The following is a 20,954-nucleotide window of genomic DNA, read 5'->3' on the forward strand; positions in this document are numbered from 1 at the left end:
GAGACATCAAATTATATTCAGGTTTAAAATATCATATTTAATTAGGCAAAATTTCAAAAATACAAAAAGCTGTATGATTTTTATATATATATGAAAAGCAATGTTATTGTAAGAAGGGGGGCGGGATATATTTAGGTAGCACAACTTTGTTTATCAGTAGACTGACTTAGCTATAAATTATAGCAGAGCTAATAGTAATGGGTTTGTTTGAGTTTTGATCATTTTTGCAAGCTCCAGAGCCAGTTTATTTTGACCATGATGTTTAGTTTTGCTTATAGAACCATCATTTTGTGTTGGTATAGTAATTCATTGATATTTACTGTGCCTGCATCACAATATTACTGATACAATTATTTTTGAACTATTTAGCAGTGCCATTTCAGTAGTGGGGCATCACAGTGGGGCACTTGGTAGCACTGTTGCCTTTCAGCAAGAAGGTCCTGGATTTGAATCCCTGCCTGGGGATTTCTTTTTCTGCCTTGAATGTTCTCTCTGGGTACTCCGGCTTGCTGCCACAGTCCAAAAACATGACTCTTAGCTCAGCTGAATACTCTCAAATGACTCCTACATATGAGTGAGGCATGCATGCATGGTTGTTTGTCCTTGTGTTTCCCTGTGATGGACCGGCGACCAATCCAGGGTGTACCCTGCCTCACACCCAATGGCCACTTGAGAGAGGCTGTGTCCCCAACCCCCGTGTCCCTGCAAGGACAAGCAGGTAAAGACAATGGGTGCATTTCAGTACTTTTTGAGAGAAGTGAAGCACCCTTTTTGTTGCTGGGAAAGTTTTCCTACTCAGTATTTGCGTTTTTGAGAGCAAATGTGTGCAGTTATAGAACTGGCAGCAGAATTACTGTGACTATTCTTTATAAACACTTTAATTCAAAACTTTTTTTCATAAAGTATTCCATTCCTACCTTTTGGGGATCTTATTAAGATATTATACAACAGTCAACAAGTGACTGAGCAGACACATGGGTGACTTACAAAAGACCAAAATCCATATAAGTGTGTTTTTTGTTTTATTTTATTTCGCGTGTGTCGTTTTCTATCCTTTTGTTGCTTTTGTATTTTGTGCAGTCTTTATTTTATTGGGTTGGCTCTTGGTCTTCATAGTTAATTTTCTTATTCATTGCACCTTTTATCTTTCTGTTATGTTTGTGGTTTTAGTTGAACCTTTGTGCTCCGAAGCCGACTATGACGGCACAAAAAACAGTTTTGTGACCACACATGCAGCGATTTACTTCTGTCTGAATGAATCCAGAAACCATCAATACCACATGAACTTCTTTCCCCATTTGAAAAAGAAACTTTAAAGTGTTTTGTTGTGATTTTTTTTTTTTTTTTTTGTAGAACTACACAAGGTAGCACAACAAATTCTATAAAGTGCAAGGAAAGTTATGCCAGGTTTTTCATGGCATTTGTGTTGAATTTTAAATGACGGGTCCATTGAACGCATCTGTCCGTCACCCAAAAAATGTAAAGAATATGAGCTAAACCGTCAGGCCGGGCGGGGAGAACATTAGTGAAGCCGGAGAAGCTGGCATTATCTAGAGCTCAGTTCTGTTGACAAGAAAACTATTACTTTTTCATGCAACAGAGCTTTGTGGAAAGAAGTTATCAGTGCAAAACAAGACAAAACAAAAAGCAAAATAGACATGCTTCCAGTTTGCAAAAAATGCTGCTTGTTTTTTATTTTTTGGCATTATGCTGTGGGAAAGAGGGCTAAATACATTTACATACTAACCGCACTTTTCAGATTTTTGGCCACCATTAATCCTCTTCTTTCTACTTTACCAGCAAACTACTTTTTGGAATTAAATGCATGAAAATTTGAAGTTTTAAAGTGGAAAAATGTGCTTGTTTTTGTTGGGTTTGTTTGTGATTTAATCTTTTTGTGTTTGTTCAATATTTACATGCTGTTCTTTTGTCTGTTTCTGATATTTTTTGTAGTTTGTAGACAATTCTTTTTGTCATAATTTCCCCCCCCCTTGTCATAATTTCCCCCCCCCAGAAATATGATTATATCTTGTTTTGTTTTTAAATTATAAATACACATCAGATAAAACTTCGTGATTTACTGATTTTTTTGTATTAAGCATTTTTATTTGATCGATTAACTTATCTAAGGGTGCAAAACCTCCTGTTTTACTTTGCTTTTGCGTCGTGGACTTTCGTGGAGAGGCGTGGGTCCTCAAAAGGTTGCGCGTTTTGGGCGACAAATCAGCCCCACCAATGTGGAGCGGTTTAAAAACGGGCGATTTCTTCAACTTTTTCCGAATCTAAACAGTTAAAATACTTCCTGTTTTCGAAGCGTCCGTCCGAAATAGCGGACATTTCCTGCTGAAATCGGATGCAGAGAGTGCACCTTTGCGCAGAGGCTGGTTTTATACCGAGTGGCTCCTCTGGGTGCACAAAGACAGCGGCTCGCAGAGGAACTTGTTCAGAGCGAACCGGGGACGCTGGGAGGCGAAATCCTCAACCTCCGGAGTCCGAATCGCAACAACCGCGCTGTTTACCTCCTGAAATCCTCTATTCTGCTTCCCACCTCAACGATACAAGGTAAGGAGTTGTTTTAGAAGCATTTCAGTGGCAACGGAGCGTTGCGGAGCGGGTTAAATCCTCTTCGCTCTGGCTTCCCGAGCGTGGTTGTTTTTGCAGAAAATGGCGTCATCGCCCTCTTGTTTCTGCTTGGCCGCGGCGGGGAGAGGAGTAGTTTCAGCGACTTGTAGCGGCGCACACACGTAGCGCATACTTCCTTAAAGGCAAAAATCGCGTACTGCGACGTCTTTTGTTCAATAATAAGGCGTTGAATTGCGGAATACTTCGCGTTTTGGCTCAGCAGAAGGACGCGCAAAGATGGAAGGGTCACCGGTCCTGTGCGCCAGGCTGCTTCTTGGAAAAGGTGGCACGGAGCCGCTAAACGCAGCGTTTTACGATGGCTCGAGACCCATCCAAATGACCTCGAATGATTTAGCGTTTCCCCCACGACGTTGATAGAGATATTTATGGCAGCTCTGTGCCGTATCTTTGTATATAATTTACTCGGGTTAGCTCGTTTTTACGCCGCACTCCCCTGCCACGCTGCAATCGTTCCGAGGGGCCTCTCTCTCACACGGCTTGAAAAGGTGCATTATACCCTTGGCTTTTCCCTCTGATCAAATGAAGCTGCTCCTTTGTTGCTGGAAATAGCGGCTACAATATAAGCGTGTAAAAGGAGATTTTCGAGAGGGGGGGGAGGGAGGCGTTGGAGGGGGGGCGATGCAAATCGTGCCATGAGAGACGGCGACTTGCCCCTGCGCTCTGGTTTTGCAGCTGAACCAGACGAGGACGTGCTGAATGAGATGGGAATAAAAAAAGTCCCCTGGATGAATCGCAGACTTTTTCTCTAAACTGCACGGGGAAGTCCAGGCGCTGCGCAATGATTGTGTTGCCGCTTTGCGCAGAGAAACGGTGGCAGCTGCTGTAACCGCCGCCGAGCGTTTCACCGCGATATTTTTTTTTTGTCCTTGTTGGCCAGCCTTTTGTAAATAGTTGAGGACTCTAGGATAAAAGAGCACAATAGTATTCAAGCGGGCCCTTTATGGCCTGTGAATGTGGTCCTAAGTCCCCATTCCGACAGCTACGTGTATGCGTCCTCGCTCTGGCCACTACACATCCAGCACAGCGAGGCCACTGGCTCTCGCCTGTATCCGCTCTGCTTGGTTCCTCCTGTGCCACAGAAGTCGATGCCTGGTCGTGCGCTCAGAGCTGCAACGCAGGTCAGCACAAAAATCGAAGCCATCCACGGAACATCCTCGTCATAATCGCTCCGTGCCCGTATTTTTTATTAAGTTTTCAGAGTTATGCAACAGAATTGCCGCTTCACTAACCTGAAATCCATCACCGAGGGTGGATGTGTTCGTGTGAAATATCAGGGAGATCGGAAAGGACCTCGCCGCGATCGCGTTGAATTAAAAAAGATCTGTCATTTGCAAATCACCCAGTGCCATTTGCGTCACAGCCCGCGGCCTCGCACGCCCATGGGGGGCGATGGAGTTGCAAATGGAGACTGTGTGTGTGCTGACGCTGCCCCAGCTGAAAAGGGAACCAATAGACACAGACTCGGGCGGCAACGATCGCCAGCGCGCCGCCACTCTCGGGCAGTGCACCGACTTGGGATTCCGTATCAACGCGGAAGATCGCGCAGTTTTATTCTGGGTTTCGTCGGGCTTTCCATGGCTTTGGCCGCGATGCGTAAGTGGATCTTACACACACGGCTTAAACCTGCTACGGAGGCCAGCCGTTGAGGAGTAGCCTATACGTGTGTCCTGTTCTCTTCCCTCATGGTGATCGCTGCATGTGGCCTCTGAGAACTCGCTCTTTGCCGGATAACTGTCTTTCCACTGGATCGTGATGATATGGCCGTAAAACCTTTATTACCAGCGCAAAGATCGCTCGGATATTTTATGACTCGAGCGCTGGCTCGGTCACTTTTTCTCTGTTTTTGTTAGATTCGCGACGCGCCACAAGTTTTTGCTTTGGAAATGAACGGGGCGTATTTTATCCAGGAAGGTTGCATTTGTTGTCGATGCGCTCTTGGGCACTGCGCATGGTTTCATCCACCGGATCTTAAAAGGAGGCGGAAAATCACGAAATTCTCTAATGCAAGTTAATTAAATGTGAATAAACTTAAGTTACAATTTTCAGTAAGAATGTTTATAAATAGCTATAATACCTCCGAGCGTATTATGTGTGTGTATATGTGTGTGTGTTTTAAATTAGGTTTAACTTATGATTTGAAGAAAAACATTGCATCATGTTCTAAATTTAACTTTTCTTTCCCATTTTGTCACGTTACTGCCCTAATGTATTTTTATTAAATTTTCAACTGAAAGACCCACAAAGTAGCACTAATTATGCATGATTTTAAAAAATAAAATATGAAAAGTGTAAAATGCATCTGTAACCATACCCCGTTACCCTGATTCACTTAAGCAAGGTGCAGTGGAACCATCATCTCTATAGTCTCAGCATTAAGTAGAGTCCACCTGGCTGCAATTTAAATAATCTGTTTAAATACAGGTGTTCTGGTGATACTGGAGAACAAAAGGGATTGTGAATACCAAAACATCAAATAGCACAGTGATAAAGTTGGGGGTAGTTTAAAGCAGGGTACGGGTCTAAAACAAAATCACAAGCTTATGGGAAAAGACTGCCACATCTGCAAACCTACCAAAATATTTAATCTGAAATGCCAGATAATTACAGCATTGATCATGGAATAATAAAAAGACACAGCAAGTGAGTGGAGTGACTTAGTCTGGTCAAAGAAGTGTGAAGTTGAACTTTTTGACCTAGACTTTATTTAGCAGAAATCAAAGACTGGATGTTACCCCTATGGTGAAACATGGTGATGGTAATATCATGCTGTGGGGATATTTTTCTTCAGCAAGGCCAGGGAAGCTGTTATAAGCTGATCAGATGGATGGAGCACAATCCTAGAAGAAAAACTGTTGGGAGGGGGCAGAAAACTGGGTCTGAGGTGGAGGAACACCTGTTAGCATTACAGCAGCCGTAAACATGCAGAGCTACACTGAAATGTTTCATATCCATGTTTTGGAATGGTCCAGACCTAAATCAGTGGGAGAACTTTAGGATCACTGTTCACAAACGCACACATCTGAGTAAACTTGTGCTATTTTGCAAAGAGGAACGCCCAACAACTTTTGCCTTTGGATGTGCAAAACTGCTAGTCAGACGCTTACAGACTTGACACTGCTATTGCAGAAAAACAGGGTTTTCCAAACTATTTACTCAGATAGGCTGAGAAAAGAGAGGCCACATTTTTCCAATTTTTAGTCATAAAAAATGTGAAAACCTTGTATATCCTTTCCTTCACAATTATGTGCCACTTTGTGCTGGTCTACCATATCAAACCCCCCAAATGAACATTGAAGATGTAATGTGATAAAAGTAAGATAAGTTCAAGGTCTGTTGATCAGATTTATGTAAAGACTGTTTCCTAGAACAAATACACAGAAGAGTCATAATTTTAATCACTGTGGAGAGAATCTATGGTGAAATTTAAGAAGGATTCGGATACGTGTTGATGGGACTTAAGGGTCTAATACTTTATATACAGTGTTTTATATTTCCAGTAGGATTAGGACTTTTAATTTCTTTGTCATAAGATTAACTTGACGCAACAGCAGCAGCAAGCACTTCCTGCATTGTCTGAGTTCAAATCTTGCAGCTGTCAGTTTTTGTTTTGCAGCAGTCCACTTATGTCATTGTGTGATTCAGTCAGTTTAATGATGTATTACTGTGTTCAGTCAATGAGTCAGCCTGTCAGACCCATGAGCAAGTGTAGTCATTCAACAAATCTATTAACCTGTCAGCCCCATTACTAGTCTGCGAAGCAAACAGAAGCACATGTGGTGAGGGATCCACTCAGCCAGGCAACTAGAAAATTAGCATCTGGCTCTCAGTTAGTAGGTCAGCTAGTTGTTAAGCATACACATTCACTAAACAGCCCGGTCGAACTGATATGTTGCTGTTTCAATGGTGAAGGGGAACTTTGTTTTGGGCACAACTTAACCTCTCAACAAAGACCTGCCTCTTTTCCTTCCTAGCGATAGAAGGGCCTCTAACTTCTTTGAACTTCTTCTCAAGTCTGCTGTCACAACAGCGTTAGCTCGAGATGGAGTTGCTTTAGGTAATATGAATTATTACTTTCCTCCTTAGGTTTCACAAAATACAGCGCCCATGTTTAAAATTTAGGTGTGATTTTCAGAGCTGTGAATCCACACCTGGCCTGAAAATGCCCATTATGCACATCCCATGGCTATATTTATTTAAATCTGTGTCTGTGCTCCCTTTACACACACTCTGCTGCTGCATCTCTATATGCTGCTCTAATATGCTGGGTCTGTGCATAATTTAAAGTAATACTGGACAATGAACTCCATTTGAAAAGTCTCACTATACATTTAAGTATAGATGTGTTGCTGTGTTTGGTTCCCACTGTTCTGTCTGTGTTCCTTGTCTTAATGTTTAAAAAAAGAGCTGACTTTGGATTTTCTTTTGAGACTATCTCTTTCAGTGCGGTGACCTTTGAACAGACACAAATGGAAAGGTAAAGAAATTTAATGATAAAATAATACTCTTAGTTTGAGTTGTTGTACACCTTTCAGGATGGACTTCAGACATTGATAATAAGGTTCTAGGTGCCTCCTGCTCCCGTGCAATTAGTACATTTTAGTTCATGGCATGGGGCTATAACCAACACGTTTAGTCAGTGTTATGTTAATTTTTTTTAGCACCGATTAAATTTATTCTTCATTTCAACTGGTTGGTTTTGTCTAAAGTTTTTAGGTATATTCCAGATCCAGGCTTTGCATTACCTTAATGTTGGCCAACTTTATCCATTTACAAACAGTTTTGGTTCATATTCGGTCTCCTATTGTGAGTCAATGTGAGAGTTTCGAACTTAAAACATTGTACCAATTTTTAAGCATGGTGGTGGCTGCATTATGGTGAGGACCTGTTTTGGGTGCAGGTAATACCAATAACAGGCAGGGCAACTTAAGATTCCCAAGTTTCTGAAATCACAAGTTAAACAGCTGAAACTTTCTTACAATTTTGTTTTCCAGATTGTGACAATGATCCCAGACACATAAAATCTGCTTCTGGAAATGATCAAGACAAACATTAAGATTTTGGAATGGTCTCAATGCAATCTATGGACTATACTCTAAATTTATCCAAAGAAGACTCAACTGCTTAGTTGAGCAGTTCATGATCCATTTAAAGCTAAATGTTTACCACAAAACAAGAAGTACTTTGGTTCAGAAAGTACTGGATCAGGGTACAATTTGCTTACGGACATTTAATTAAACCCTTTTTGGGTTTATTTACTGTATGAATAGCAGCCTGTATGTATAACTTTGCCCATGAGTAGATTAAAACAAATCCACAATAAATTCAAACAATTCAGTAAAGATGTTAAAAGCATATGTGTCAAAAATAAAAATTATGGCCATGATTCATACATGTAGCATCTGACCGGAACTGTGTTATTTACATTTTGCATCAACACTTTAACATCAGTGTGTTTCAGTTCAGGAAGTCACCTTTCACTTCAAACCAGCATGCAGAGGATGTGATCATGTGTGACGTGTTGCAACTTGGTGAGCACTTTGGGGACTGCTTGTTGATTGGACATGAGAATATATAGAATTTATTCAACGCACACACTGTAAAATCGACAGTGTAGAATGAGTTGTTTACATAACCTTGCTCAAAGTGTCTATATTTATATAAGCCATATTTGCACTTGTAGTGTACATTGGCACTGGTGATGTAAACCCACCATCACATCACACGAACAATGCCCAAACTGCCGGATTCAGTGACTGAGTGCCGAGCGTTTGTGATATCAAGCAATGTGGATGTGTACCAGTTGGCTATGGCGCTGTCTGTACTGTCCTGTGGCCAGCTGGTATCAGTGGCATGTCTGCCAGCTGTCAGCATCATGTCACAGCGTATCTTCCTGTCAGACTGCCTCTGCTCAGCCGCAGGAATTACATATCAGAGGACACTGATTGCTGCCACACATCTCTTGGCTGTAGAACCAAACAAACAGTTCATCTGTTATTGATAAACTGATATGCTGAGGTAAACATAAGCACATAGGTCAAATAAAATATGTTTTTTTTTGGGGGGGGGGACTTATATTCCACAGAGCAAAGAACTAGAGGTTTTCTTTTCACATTGGATAATTTCTTTTGTTGGCTCTCAACATACAACAGATGATTTGCCTTTTAGAATAACAGGTGCTTAAAACTGGTCAACACACCAATACATTATTTTCTGGCTGACACAAACAAAACCCCAGGAGATGGAAGCTGATATTAGGTGTATTTGTGAAATATTGGGTGCTGGTGGAGTAGATTGTTTTGTGGTATACATTTAGCTTTAAATGGATCATAACCGTGGGGTAATGCATACAATGAGATGACTGTAGGCACAGAGTCTTAATGTTGTTCTGCCTGGAGCTGGATACATTGTTGGTTGGTGTATGGGAAAGGTGAAGATAGTCATTTAACTTGCAGTACCTTGCAGAAAGTATTAACTCATTTTGTTGACCAGCTCGATATACAGTAGAGCAGTGGTTCTCAAATTGGGGTACGCGTACCCCTGGGGGTACGTGGAGGTACTGCAGGGGGTACGTGAAGCTTTTCAAAATATCTTTAAAAAATCAGTAGGCTCCTCATAATAAGTCTTGGGAAAAATTATTTTGTAAAAAGTTCAATAAAATATAAATGTGTGTTCATGCACTGAATTTTATATTCAGTATTTACAGGGTATTTACAGCACTGTACCTCTTTTTTATTCCAAAAATGTTTTGCCCGTGTCAGGGGGTACTTGACTAAAAATATATTTTTAAGGGGGTACATCACTGAAAAAAGTTTGAGAACCACTGCAGTAGAGCATCATTGTAAACTGGAAGGAAAGTGATACATGTTTTTCAAAACTTTTTAAAACAATGTACAACAGACGTTTGTGTGTACTCAGTAGAAATACATTTTGCTTCTCCTGCAACTTCAAGTCATTTATAGAATAGGGCATTTTTGCCTTTTTTTTAAAAAATGCATCAAGATCAATCATTGGATGGATAGTATCCATTAACATCAGATATCAAAACCTGCCACAGATTCACACTTGGATTCAGGAGGCTACATAAATATGCTTTTTAATAACGTAAAAGTATTTTCAGAGAGACAGTTAAGCGGTTATGTTATCGTTGACACTGAATTTTAAGTCATTTTCTCTCTGAGCAATTAGCATTAGCCGCCGTGTTACTTCTGTGTTTTTTCTCAGATTATCCAGTATTTTGCTCCATCCGTCTTCCTATCAACTGTTGCTGCGGCTCAGCGGACTTAGTAACTGTCTTGCAATTGCAGATTTGTGGGTTCTTTTCCAGATTCCTCTCCCTGGTCACATGGGCAATTCACTAACACATGAATGGATGTTAGCGTTTTGGGAGACACTCATAAGTACATAATGCTTTTATTCTGACTAGAATAGCACAGTGTCCCGTCAATTAATTTATCATAATGTTGGAGTCAGTGTAACTGCCTAAGGAAAGCATTCTCACAGAATGATGATGCCACCATGACTCACAGTGGTGTCTTCAGGGTACAATATTAATTTTCCTCAAAACTACTTTAGCATACAGGCGAAAAGTGAAATTTTGGTGTAATTTAACCAGAGTAACTCTTTACTGCATGTGTCCCCTACGGGTCATAGCAAAGACTACAAAGATGTTTTAGATTTTCTCTAGCTTTTATTCCATGAAGTTTAGATTAGTGGTTTCCTGATGAACAATTCTCCCACCAGTCCTAAGACTTACTTATTTTGACTTTTATAAAGCTCTTTTAAAACATTATATCTTTTCCTTCCACTTCACAGTAGTGCTAATTTGTGATAGGTTGTAACATGACCAAAGACGAAAAAAGAAAGGGGTGTGAATACCTTTGTGTGGCACTGTAGTAAAGAGGCTTGTGAGTCTAAGAAGTTCAATGATCTCAAGATTTCTTAGGTGTGATTTATCTGGCATTCCAGCCACATCTCACTTAAAGTTTCATCTTTTTCTGCCACATTAGCCATTGTTCCAGTGCTTTACTGATCAGCAGTTGTTCATCAGTCTCTTCAGAGAAATCAGTGATGAAATGTCTCATTCAAACCTCCTGTTTCATTCACCTAATCGTCTACACTTTGATTTGTGTGCAAAAGAATTTTTTTTCCTTCAGTGATTGTGTGAACAGGTCCATTAAAGTTCATTGTAATCGAGATACCCTCCTCTGTTCCACTGGGAGGTCAATCTTATTGATATGAGATTTTTAAGTATTTCTAATTACATTTAAGAAAGCATCAAGGTAAAAACAAAGTGTGGATGCAGAGTTTGGGTCAAAGAGCAAACTCTCGGCATTCCCAGTTCATAAGTTTTAGCCCAGGACACCTTCTCTTTTATTGCCTGAGTTATAACCAGACTCTCTACTTCATAACCATTTCTGTCTGTTGCCATGGAAATGGGAGAGTCCCTTGCGTTATGTGTGTGAGTGTATTATTGGTGAGGGTCTGGCTAAATCCAATTGCTTCCAATCTTTGTAGTACATCTAAGCCCTTAAATAAGTCATTTCTGGCTGTGTTGTACGCTTTGAGATGGTTGACTCTGGAGGGTTTCATTTCCAGCAGCTTGTCAGATTTTTTAATGAAATACCTCTCAGCAAAGTAATTAGCTCCTGGTGGTCTTTGTTTGGCATTTGCAACCTTCTGGATAGCGCTGTACATTTAAATCAGACTCAGGATCCCAAGATAAATCAGTTTGTTTATTACTGGTTGCCTATGCTGTGAATGCGGGTAGTACGGCAAGTTCTGAGTCACTTAAAAAACTCAGCTTTACTAAGATGTTCCCCAATGCACAGAGATTTTCATTGGGCTAAACTCACTCATCTGTAGGCATTTCCTAAAGCAACTTATTCTTGATGAAGAGTGAAGCAGTGTATCACAGGATCCGTCAGGTGAATGCTAAAACCTTCAGCCTGTCATCAGGAGGCACAGAGCTATATTGACCCCAAAGTATTAACATGTATTAATACTTACTAAGCAACAATCAAGCTCGATAAATACATTAAAATCTATCTTTTGTTAAAATGTCCTCCCAATTTATTTAGTTTTTTTCTTCAAGCTTTTATTAAGTGGCAAAACTATTAACTGACAATGGTAGCCTGGTTTTCTGTTTTTTCCTGAATATCTGCCTGACATAAACACTCTTGGACCTGTCATAAGGGCCACATGGCCACATTCCCAAGGGACAGTCAGTAGACATGACCCAGCATAAGATTTTCATATTCTGACTTTTTTTCCTTTAGGGAAGAAAAAGGCCAGTATTTTGAAATAGTGGCTCTTCAATAAGAGTGAGCTGGGAATTTCCGAAACGCGATTGTCCATGTTCCATTGTGACTGGAGATCTTTTCAAAGAGCCAAAATTGTCTTTCTTCAACTGATCAACATGTGAAGCAAGATCAACTTTTAAACTGAGTGAGAATCAGTTTTATTGTACCAATAAAAAGTTGTTAGAAAGGTTGAAAGAGGAGAATATGAGGGACAGATCGCTTCTTTCTGAGATGATAGTGATGAACTTGGTGTATAAAAGGTGACTATTGTGGTGTGACTCTATAGGTTTTGGGTAGCATAGTTGTCTCGGATGAATGTGGCTCCAATGTAAAGTGCTTTGAGTGGTCATTATGACTCGAAAACTGGCATAGAAATTGGCAGAGAAAGTGGCATCTTTTTCTGGCTAATGTGGCAGAAAAAGAAGGTGAGCTCGTTCGCAGCAGTCACATCCCAAAGGTTTTTAGTAACAACCGGAGGACTCAAATAAAAAGGGTTGTCAGGCTCAAGGATCCAGAAGTTGAGGCAGAATAACTTCTGAAGAAAGGAATTATAAAGCTGTCTGCTCACTGAACTTTATTTACTTTATTTAGGTTATTAGCCTATCTACTGTTTGATTTATCGATGTCAGTACATTACAAATGTTCTTTTTCCTCTTCAGAGTCAAGCTTGTTATTATTTTCACCCTTTATCGCCACCTAAACAGCATAGATATGTCTTATCTGTCACACTATTCATGCAGCCATGAGAGGTTTGTTTTCAATTAGTCCACTCAGTAAAAAGAAAGTACACCCTATGTGAAATCAAGCATTTCAAAGTATAAATGACGTTGCCTCTACTAGGTTTAAAAGTTATGTAAATTTCACCTCAAGTGTACAAAAGCATAGAGATACACTGATTAGGACCTACCGATTCTGATTTTGACTGAATAATAGGAATTCATTTGAACAAATTATCCTTGTTTTGATGCATCAAAGCACATTATGCCTTTATCTTGTTCTCATTAAATTAAAGTATATGGAAGTACATGTTGTTTGGTATTTATTGACCATAGGCAAAGAAGTTGAGTTTTTTTTTTTAAATTTTTATATTTGAGCTATTAAATGACAATAAAAGAAAATGGCCCAATAAGTCGGCTAATTTCTAAAGTTGCTCTTAATGTTTTGCCAGATTTCTTCTTTGTCCTTTAGAAAAAGTAATACCAACTAGGTAAATTCTTGTTTTGAACAGAGTTCAGTCGAACTAACGACTTGCTTCATCTGTAGCATCTTTAACATTTTCAAATAGGATTTGTTGTTTATATGCTTCTCTGCTGCCACGGCGTGGTTTTATACACTTCAAAATTTATGATATATGACACCCACAAGCAGCAACCATCATTTGCTGTGTTTTTCTAACTGATACTCCATTTTACCTCCGACAGTCTGACATTTTCTCGTCTGTTCTCCAGTTGTGGCTCCACTCCAGCTATTAAGTCAGAGCTCCATCATTTCAAGTAGCCTCTGCTGTTGAGTTATTGCCTCGTAGTAATCTTGTGTATCAACAGCACTGAATGCAAGGATTCAGAAGTTGCCTGCAGCCTGAGCTCGGAAGAAAACAAATGTCCTCATTTTACCAAAGTCCTGAAAATCTAGTTTAAAAAAAAATCCACTTAAGCTACCAATTATGCAACTAAAGTACCCCTGCTCTGCATTATAGGTAGATTTAATTATTTGTAAACAAAAAAGCTGTTAAATTACAGTGGATCATAGCGCTGTGACAATACCATAATTCACACAGCTGTTACTGTGTAAAATATTAGATTTAATTTCCTGTTGCATACTTCACTGCGGGAAGAGCTTGACCTTTGCTTTTAAATGAGCAGGCAGGTCTTGTTTGCTGTTGTATATTTTGCAGATCATCCACAGTTTTCTGTGTTTTGTTCTCTAGAAACCTCTGGACATTTGGTGTGCATGCTTGATTTAATGTTTACTCATAAGCTGTTGCGGACCATCACTCTGGGTCTGTTACTCTCTATATGATGAGACAAAAGAAAGTTTTGAACCGCTGAAACATTTTACGGGCATGTTTGTCTCCCTCTGCTGGATTTTGTGGGAGACTACAAATACCACGAGGGTCCTGAACTAGGTAGTCAAAGATGTGAAGCTGTTATTTAGTAATTTTCTTACTTTACACTCTGCCGTCAAGTTTCTTTAACTTTACCTAATAGGTTGAATGAATGTTTCTTTCACTTTTGTCATTTTTTAGCACAAATTTGTGTTTTGTTAAAGACATCTAAGTCAGTTTCAAAAATATATTTGTGCATTCGCCCACTGGGGGGGAAACAAACGTAATACAGTATACGACTTCCAGGCCACACTAATCTGCTGTTTTGTGAAGCTCTTTTTGGTTGGTTTTTATTTCTGTTTTTAGACTCAGCTTCACTTACAACATTATTAAATTGCGTACAGTTGTAGAAAAGGATTGTACTTTTTGATTGTACTTTCTACTCCATCTGGAATTCAAATGATTTAATTGTTTGGAGTCATACTTCTCACAGAACAGGTAGTGTGTCACCAGCTCAGTTTATCAGATTTTATCAATAGTTCCCACTAGAGGGCAGCAAGGTAAATTTTTTTTCTTATGCTTTGGTAAAAATAATAATTCTTGTTTTAAATTGGTGATTTGCTCTTACAAATACTTTGCCTTGTCTATTTATTTGTGATATGCTCTTAAAAGTTTGCACTGCTGATTTGGAGTTTAGCTGGTTGAGATTTCTCTTTATAAAGTATTCATCTCTTTGGATGTTTTACCCTTTTATTGCTTTCAAAAAGGATAAAATGGAGTAATTTTGCTGTAATATATTCTGCTTCCTGTTAAATACCGAGAACTATCTCCCTGTGGTGAGCTCATGCTTGATGTCTCTCCATAGTGAATAGTTTTCTTTCAAAATGGTCTTTGCAGCGTTTCTACTTCCTCTAACAAAATTTTTAAGCACCTCATTTTTAGTTTCCTGCTCACCGATCAGGGGCAGTCAAGTGCAAAAATCCTTTGATTGCTGACATCACATCTATAATTTTAAACTCCTCTGTATTCACATTTCTTACATTCTTGTCAGTCTGACAGAGAAATTAAATATGTGGAAGATGATTTACAGAGGCAGCTCATCTTTTGGTTAAGATTTTGTTCCACAGTAACAGTTAAATTAGCTTGTTTTTAAAGAATTGATATGTATGCATTTATGTTAGTAGTGTTCCTGTGTCATGAATTTGCTAAAGATTCCAAATTTGATTAAAAACAAAGATTACAAACCTAGGTTCTCACGTTTTGTTATCCATTTTGCCTCAGCTTAAGTCACCAACAGCCATTTTTAACTTTAGTCACACGCCCAGCTGGAGTGGTGTCTAATTCATTAGCTTTCTGTTGTTGCATGGTTACAGGTAAGCTGGTAGTGAACCTGTGGTACACCAGGCCAGTCTTGGGAGCATGGCGAAGGCCCAGAAATCACCTGGGAGGAAGACTGCTCATTGTCTCCGCAGACAGGTACTGCAAAAAAAACCCAACAAAAAACAATAACACTCACTCCTCTTTTCCCACTTAGATTTTCTTGAATAGTTGTGATAAATGTTTTTTGACGGGTGTTCATAGCTGACTTGGCTGAAATGATGTGTCCTGCCACCTCATGCAAGCACGTGTGTTTGAATGTACGGAGTGACCCAGTGGCCAAGCGGTACACCGTCTTGTGCTGATGTATTGTAATGTGCCTAATGTGAACTCATTTATCCATTTCCAAGGGCAGCAGGGACACACGGTTAGCTAGACAGACACAGACAGAGAAAATGAGAATAAATTGGTTTGTGGGAAAGAAAAAAAAAGATTAAGGAGTGGAAGAGGAGGAAGGTCTGGTTTACAGACACAACAGCACATTAAATCTAAAATCCGGAGTGGAGTCACTTATCAGCTCAAGGGTGGCTGTGTATTCTGAAGATAATGGTCCTTCACAAATAGTCCATCTGTTCAGCTGACTCGATGGCCATACACATGGATGCCATCCACATCCAAGTGTTCTGAGCCCATATTTGTTACCGACAATGTACATTTGTGTACCTGGTGAAGATCCTAGGAGTTTGAAAAAAATTACAAGGCTGGCTTTTAGCATTTTCCAAGCTCGGAAAGACAAGTTGTATATTTAATAATGATACATTCGCTATTGCTTATTCTGTTTTCTAATGGAATAAAAAGTGAAAAGTGTAAGCTTTCTAGAATTTGTGGTAGAACTGATCTTAATGAACCCGGACACCAAAAGAGCAGTCAGCCTTTTATCACACAGCCAAGTCAGAAGCCAATTTCAGACCTGGCTGTACAAGCATCAAAATATTCATTTTTTAAATGGAAAATGTTTAAATGCCTTTATAAGCCTTTGTTCAAATCAAAAGTACTCTTACTGTGCCTTGTTGAAAGTATTCTTACCCGTTGTTTTTGTCTAACTTCTCCCAACATGTTTATGACAGCATAATACTGCTGAGGTACTTTTGAAAGCTGAAAAACTGCTTTCCACCATCGATCTCCATTTAATCTGACTTTGTTTTTGCTATTTTGTGTACCAAAAAGGCCTTCTTTAGATGCGCAAGTCCCTGTTATATTAGATTTCAAGCAATCCCTCACATCCTTTGAATGATAACTTTGATTATAGCGATTTCAGTTGATTTCTTTTTTTGTACATATATATTTTTTTCTTAATTTCTGGTCTGGTTTTTCTCAGGGTGGTGGTCAGACAGAGATGGAGGAACTTAACGTGGACACTCAGCATCCACCACAAGGGCAGTCCAAGGGAGGAGATCAAATCCTTATTCAAAATTCTTCTCCCGCTGGAAGCTTGTCGGAAAACTGCGAGCACAAGGAAGCTCCGTTGGAGTCCCAGGAAAAGAGCGACACCTCTGCCCAGACGCAGGCCAAGTCTCTGTGGAAGCCCATTCCCCCTCTGCTGCCCGAACCCCACAGGAGCACCAGCACAGAGACCAGGGACCAGAGCTGCCAGACCGAGGAGCAGGGTCAGCCTACCACGGCCAATAACGACGGCCATAACACAGGTTCTTCTTTTGATTCTACACGTCTCGCCGCTTTGATTCATTCACCTCCAGGCTAAGACTGTCCGTCAACCCCCTGTGTAGCTTCACTGCCAGGGCACCGAATGTAGCTGCTCAAAATAAAGCTGAATGATTTGTTCTCACTGAGAAATTGACTGCTTTGTAGAGGAGCTGTTTTTGGCTCCGAGTGCCACGACGTGCATGAGAAGTTGGCCCGGGTTATCCAAACATTTAAGACAGTTTTGTTTGCAGTGGAATTCGTCCTGCCAGGGTTTGCACCCTGTTGAATCAAACTCCAGTCATATTTAGAGTTTGAACGGATGCTAGTCGTTTTTTGGTGTAATTCTTTGAGCACTCACTGTAAACAGGACTGATCTTTGACCCCCACCAGGGGGTTATGCGGGTTCAGTGACCAGTGCTGCTGGGATTAAAGCAGTTTAGAAGTAGAGATGAGGGGGGATGGTGGGGAAGACAATGCTCTCTGTCACCCATTTTGTTAAGCTAATCCTTTTCCCACCGTTCTCATTCATGTTTCCAACCTTTCTAGTCGATGCCTTAGGGGACTTGTCACTGCGTCCACAGCTTTTCCTCACCGTCTTTCACTTGTACCTCATCAAATCAGCTGACCCGACTGTGAAATGGATCGAGTCCATGCTGCTTTTCCACTCAGGGCTCATGAATGAACTGCATCCAACTCTGATCAAGTTGATGGCCATGAGGGAGGGGCCGACTGACCCAGGCTGACACAGTTTTAACCTGCGTCACACACCTATTGTTGCATACGTTTGTCTGCAGTCATTCACATGTAAAAGCCGGTGTGACAAGCTTTTAAATATTAACTGCATTACCATTTATCTGCTAACGAGGAGCATCTCCTGGTCAAATCCGTCTGATTTGATCTGCTGATATTGAACTATACTATGAGCAGATATAAAACCAACTTAAAAATGGTATTTTCTAGCCTAACGTTAATTGTCATCAGTTATTTCTGTTGGGTGCATTGGCGACATCATGACACATGTATGAGAGAACAGATACTATAATACACCTTTTTAATGTTATTTGGAAACAAAGGCTTTTTAAGATGTTTTAATATTCCTGATTATTGATTAGGGAGGGTTGAACCACAAACACGAGTCTCACAGACAGGTTGAATGCTCAGAGGGACAAACTGAGCACTATTGCTGAGCTCTTCAACCTCCCTGTTGTCTGCCTTAAGTCTCACTTCCTTTCATTATCATTCAGCATAGATAAAATGCTAGCACTGTCTTGATTCAGTAACAACTTTGACAAGAGTGTTGTTGCAACTGACAACACTAACTTTCCAACTAAGTGCTTGGAAACGGTGCTTTTACTATTCAGAAAAAGATCAGACATTAGAGTTGCCAACCAGCCAGTTGCTAGTCAGGACCGATCAACCTGAACATCCACTGATACTAGTAACCAATTGGTTTCTCAGTGCAACTTTAGCAGGTTGTCGTATGATGTTGGAGTTGCTCTCCTTTATTTTGTATTATATGTTTCAAAACCTCGACAGTGAAAATTAGACTTTTATGTAAAAATAGCATCACAACAATTACCTTTGGTTTCCTTTCAGATTTCAACATTTGAAACAAAGCATGTCAGTAAATAAAAAAAAAAAAAAAAGATTCTTCTTCAGGATTTCTGCGTCCTACTTGACCCTTAACTCTGTTGTGATTCAGGTCACCAGTGAATGAGGACATGTCCTGTGGGATGCGTCTCTGATTTCGTCAGATTAGGTGACAATAAGATGCTCTGGTCTGTGTTGAACCAAAAGGACAGATCAAGTCCTCGCTGTGTTCTTCATTAGCCCAACTCAAAGCCGTTAACTTCATTTTTCTCGTGCATTGCATTTGTTCTTCTGTAAGAATGCAGATTTTACTTTGAAGAAAGATGTCCTCCTTTAACTTTGCCTTTGCCTCTCTTTCCTTTAAGAGCATGTGTGGTGTTAGTGTGATAGAAGGTAATAAGGTCAGAATGAGTCACTGTCCTGTACAGATCTCATTGTGTGGGCTCTTTTCAGCACACAGTAATTTACCTCGTTCATAGCCGCTGCGCAGACCTCTTCTCTTGCGATGCTATAGTTCTCTAAGACGGCCATACTCTTATACAATTAGGAGCTGACTTTGATATAATGCTGTGTCTTTCTCTCTGTCTAGGTTTGTGTGTTGAGCCTGGCGATCCCCCTCTGCTCCAACAGCCTCTGCAGACCTCCAAGTCTGGGATTCAGCAGATAATTGAATGCTTCCGATCCGGTATGCATCTCTGTTTTCTTGTTGTTTCCTCCTCCTTTTCTCTACCTCTCTGCTCTAGCTCCTTATCATTATTTTTAATGTGTGTGTCCTGTTTTTTTCATTGGGTTGTTCAGTGATGCGTTGTGATTAAAACCCTCATTATGAAGAGCTGGATTTAAACAAAAGGAGGACACAGTTAGTGTTCTTTCTGGATTATTTTGTATTCATTCTTTTTAAGCATTTGATTAAATATTAATTCTTAAAAGATTAGAAGTGTATCTAAAATCTATTATTAACTGTATATTTTTTAGAGTTGCACTGTTCTGAAGTTTTAGCCCAATTTAATATATTTGACTTTTGTAATTCTTTGAACAGCATTATTATTTTAGCAGATTCAGACTTTTAATTTTAACTTTTTTCCAGGATTAAACGACCAATATTTCTTTAACCTTCTACTTTATTAGTCTCATCATTTATATTCAAAGCATATAATTTGCCATGTTTATCGTAGCAGTAATACAAAAACAAATATAAAAAATATATTGCGTGTGGTTAGCACAGCGAGCTCTTTAAACAGTGCAGTTTTTTTATGTGTTCTCTATAGAGAATGAACTGAAATGCCAACAGGCTGCCATTAGTTTCACTCCATAACAAACACAGGGTGAAAGTTCCCACTTTAGAAAAGAACACAAGTTTGGGTTTTGGTAACAGCATCAACTCTGAAGACTTCTGTTTAAGCTAAAAATCGTCCGACTCCAGTCACTTGCCAATCTCAGGGTGCAGTTCTTGTTTCTACCGATTACCTGGCTGCACATCTTCAATAGTTGCAATCGTTATTTAACCTCGTCTGTGTTGCCTCTAAACCTGCGTTGTGCAGATGTCACCTAGGCCATTTTACCTCTGTCCCAAATCACATTTAACCTTAACATTTGTGATTGAAAATGGAACCTGAGGAGGTTTACACATGTGTGAACGCCAGCTAGCAGCAGAAAAATCATTTTTTATCAAAATTACAGAACCATGGCTTTAAAAGGACAATAGAAACCAGATAGCCAGTGTTTTATCCTGTGCTGCTGAATTATCCAGACAGGCTGCTACTCGGCAACCTCTGAAGAAGTGAAGTTCAGTTGCTGGTTAAAAGAAACACTGTTTGTCCTTTGGTGTTGCTGTTTTTGATTCGACTATAATTCCTGGATTTGTCTGTGTCTGTGTTTAAACATGTAATTGCACAGCCTGATGGAAATATTCTGCAGAATACAGAATTTGCACTCCTTCTACTGTAAAATGTGCTCTCTAAAACTGCTACGAGAACTCAAGTTCAATCTGAATTGATTACAAACCACTTTAATCAGAAAGCCGATGGCAATGACATAAAAAGTGGAAAGGGGCTCTTTTTATGGAAATTAAACACTTTAAAACAAAAGAAACCAGGGAAAAGAGAAGAAAGATTGATTAGAATCCGGATGGTTTGATTTCTTTTTTTCCTTTGAAAAAAATTCCACAGATGGGACAAAAATACCCCTAATATTTATTACTTGACCAATTAGGTTTAGCAAAGCAAACCAGTCAACAGAAGTTATGAAATCTTTTTTTCATGAAGTAAAAGAAGGGAAAAAAATTAAACCACAATCCAAACAATCACAACCGCTATTTTGTTGCACCCCAATTCTCTTTTGTTAAAGTTCAAATCATC

At 39.7% G+C, this 20,954-nt stretch overlaps 1 protein-coding gene across 2 annotated transcripts in view; it reads left to right on the plus strand.

The window, feature by feature from the left end:
- Positions 1-2,235: 2,235 nt before the first annotated feature.
- znf800 (zinc finger protein 800) overlaps positions 2,236-20,954 on the plus strand; it is a 28,374-nt gene continuing 9,655 nt past the window's right edge. The window contains exons 1-4 of one of the 2 annotated variants that reach the window (XM_014468779.2): positions 2,236-2,562; positions 15,360-15,462; positions 16,682-17,009; positions 19,187-19,282. In XM_014468779.2, the coding sequence (XP_014324265.1) occupies positions 15,406-15,462; positions 16,682-17,009; positions 19,187-19,282 (481 nt within the window). In that variant the 5' untranslated portion in view covers positions 2,236-2,562; positions 15,360-15,405. Of the gene's footprint in view, positions 2,563-4,108; positions 4,237-15,359; positions 15,463-16,681; positions 17,010-19,186; positions 19,283-20,954 lie in introns of those variants that run through there. The other variant, XM_023350435.1, reaches the window with a different exon arrangement.

The sequence above is a fragment of the Xiphophorus maculatus genome, chromosome 17 (assembly GCF_002775205.1).
Source record: "Xiphophorus maculatus strain JP 163 A chromosome 17, X_maculatus-5.0-male, whole genome shotgun sequence".
Classification (NCBI taxonomy): domain Eukaryota; kingdom Metazoa; phylum Chordata; class Actinopteri; order Cyprinodontiformes; family Poeciliidae; genus Xiphophorus; species Xiphophorus maculatus.